The sequence below is a fragment of the Melospiza georgiana genome, unplaced genomic scaffold (assembly GCF_028018845.1).
Source record: "Melospiza georgiana isolate bMelGeo1 unplaced genomic scaffold, bMelGeo1.pri scaffold_29, whole genome shotgun sequence".
NCBI classification, from domain to species: Eukaryota; Metazoa; Chordata; class Aves; order Passeriformes; family Passerellidae; genus Melospiza; species Melospiza georgiana.
Window position 1 is genome coordinate 2305586 of NW_026652215.1, and position 2930 is coordinate 2308515.

The following is a 2930-nucleotide window of genomic DNA, read 5'->3' on the forward strand; positions in this document are numbered from 1 at the left end:
GCAGGTCAGGGATTCTTCCCCTGTGCTTAGCACTGCTTGGGCAGCACCTCGAGTGCTGTTTGCAGTTCTGGGCCCCCAATTTAGGAAGGACATGGAGGGGCTGGAGCGTGTCCAGAGAAGGGTAACAAGGCTGGGGAAGGGTCTGGAACACAAGTCCTGTGAGGAGCGACTGAGAGAGCTGGGGTTGTTTTCCCTAAAGAAGAGGAGGGTCAGGGGAGAAAAAGCAGTGTGAGGGCACAGGTAGGACTTGATGATATCCATGGCCTCTTCCACCTTTGCTGATTCTGGGATTCTCTGAAACCACCCTTGGAGCAGTTGCACGATGAGCCCTGGGCCTCCTCTTGAGAAGCTCCAGCAGCCCAGGTCCCTCAGCTTCTCCTGCCAGCCCCAAAGCCCATCCTGTCAGTCCTGCAGAGCCTCTGCAGCTCCTCCTCACTGCCCAGAACAGGGAGCCCCAGAGCCAGACACAGCAGCCCAGATGTGCCCCCCTGGCCTGGGGTGCCTCTGGCAAGGGAGCAGCACCAGTCACTGCAGGAGCCTGCAGACAATTCCTGCAGCACTTGTAGGATGATCCTGCTGCCCAAGGGACGTTCCCATGGTGCCAAGTCAGGAACTGCAATGGGGAGTGGGGCTAGAGAGGAAAGGGCAAACAGGAATGGGCTGTTTGCAGGGGAGGGAACAGGGGTGGGCAATAGGAAGAAATTTGTAGCAGGAAGAGTAAAGAAATCAAAGGTGAAGCAAAGGAAATGCTCAGGGCAGTTTGGGGGTGGGAGCCAGGCAGCCCTGGCTCTGAGCAACAGCGTCTGCAGTGGGACAGGAAACTCCCAGCTGATGGGAACAAACTTTCTGGCTGACTGCAGAGGCCAGGACAAAGCTGAGTGGTTTCCCTGGTGTCCCCAAGCCCTTACTGGCCTTAGGGGCTGATGGCAGGGCCACGGCAGCAGCAGTGGCAACACCAAGTGCTGCTGCTGCTGGGCACAGCTGCTGGGCCAGCCCTGATCTGCCCCCAGCTCTGCACATAGGCATTGCTGCACTGTGCAGATAAGGCAACAAAGGGGGATCTCCAGGGAAAATTTTTCTGGAGTGTGGCAGTGACGTGCTATGTTTATGATAGCATCAAATGAAATAAATAGTTTATTTCATTTAAAGCTATCAAGAGCACAGCTCCTCACTGACACAGTCTGTGGGTCACTATGAAAGTGTGGAGAAACAAAATAAAATATGGCAAAATTGATGGCTTTCGTTAAGGGGCAACATTAAAAAAAGGTAAACAATGAAAAAGAAGCTCTAAAATGAAACCAACAAGAATTATGAAAGAGAACTTTTATTACAAGTTAATTTCAGAAACTGTCCATCCGTTTAATGCTTTGTCTAGTCATCAGTCTCCAGACTGCAGCCTTGAGCTCCTGGTTCCTCAGGCTGTAGATGAGGGGGTTCAGGGTTGGAGGCACCACTGAGTACAGAACTGACAGGGCCAGATCCAGGGGTGGGGACGAGATGGAAGAGGGTTTCAGGTAGGCAAAAAAGCCAGTGCTGATGAACAGGGATACCACGGCCAGGTGAGGGAGGCAGGTGGAAAAGGCTTTGTGCCGTCCCTGCTCAGAGGGGATCCTCAGCACGGCCCTGAAGATCTGCACATAGGAGAAAACCATGAACACGAAACAACCAAAGGCTAAGGATGCACCAACCACAAGGAGCCCAAGTTCCCTGTGGTAGGATTTGGAGCAGGAGAGCTTGAGGATCTGTGGGATTTCACAGAAGAATTGACCCAGGGCATTGCCTTTACACAGGGGCAATGAAAATGTATTGGCTGTGTGCAGCAGAGCATTGAGAAAGGCACTGGCCCAGGCAGCTGCTGCCATGTGGGCACAAGCTCTGCTGCCCAGGAGGGTCCCATATTGCAGGGGTTTGCAGATGGACACGTAGCGGTCATAGCACATGACGGTCAGGAGGAAAACCTCTGCTGAGAAGAAAAACAAAAACAGAAACAGCTGTGCAGCACATCCTGTGTAGGAGATGTCCCTGGTGTCCCAGAGGGAATTGTGCATGGCTTTGGGGACAGTGGTGCAGATGCAGCCCAGGTCGCCGAGGGCCAGGTTGAGCAGGAAGAAGAACATGGGTGTGTGCAGGTGGTGGCCGCAGGCTACGGCGCTGATGATGAGGCTGTTGCCCAGGAGGGCAGCCAGGAAGATGCCCAGCAAGAGGCAGAAGTGCAGGAGCTGCAGCTGCCGCGTGTCTGCCAATGCCAGCAGGAGGAAGTGGCTGATGGAGCTGCTGTTGGACATTTGCTGTGTCTGCACATTTCGACCTACAGAAAGAGAAAATACAGGGACAACTGGGGGGAGATTTCTCACAGAAAAGGCAGAGCCCTTTCTCACAGACCCTTTGCTCCCACTAAACACCTGCCCCTTGTCAGAATCAGGAGAGTGGGCTCATTTCCAGCCTCCCAGGCTGCCCTGCCCAGAGCTCCCTGGGCACAGGGAGCTGGGACACCCCATTGCTGTGCTCAGCCTGCACAGGAGGAGCCCAAGGGCTGGGCCTGGCCCTGCAGCTGGAACTGCCATTGCAGAGAGCCCCTCAGCAATGGCAGCAGCACCTGGCAAGGCAAGGAGAGAGAGAGGGAGCCGGGCCTGAGGAAAAGCCTTTCCCTGGCCAGCCCTGCCCAGCCCCTGGCAGGCAGCAGCGGGGCAGGACAGTGGCCCTCAGGCCCTGGTCAGCAGGGAATGGGCACATGGCCGCAGAGATGCCCTTCATCTCTGGGGCTGCTCTGCTTGGCCCAGGAGGGACTGAGGGCCCTGAGCCCCCGGGCTGAGGGCTGTGCTGTCTGCGAGGGGACACAAGAGCTGTGCTGCTCAGGGCAGTGTGTGCCCTGCAGGGCAGGCTCAGCAGGTGCCACATCTGCCCTGCAGCAGGGCTGCCCTCAGCACTGC

At 56.1% G+C, this 2930-nt stretch overlaps 1 protein-coding gene across 1 annotated transcript; it reads right to left on the minus strand.

Annotated features, from left to right (window-relative positions):
- Positions 1-1340: 1340 nt before the first annotated feature.
- On the minus strand, positions 1341-2285 carry LOC131096343 (olfactory receptor 14A16-like). Its single transcript, XM_058044682.1, has one exon. It carries the CDS (start codon positions 2283-2285, stop codon positions 1341-1343), a length of 945 nt encoding a protein of 314 aa, XP_057900665.1.
- Between the last annotated feature and the right edge of the window lie 645 nt (positions 2286-2930).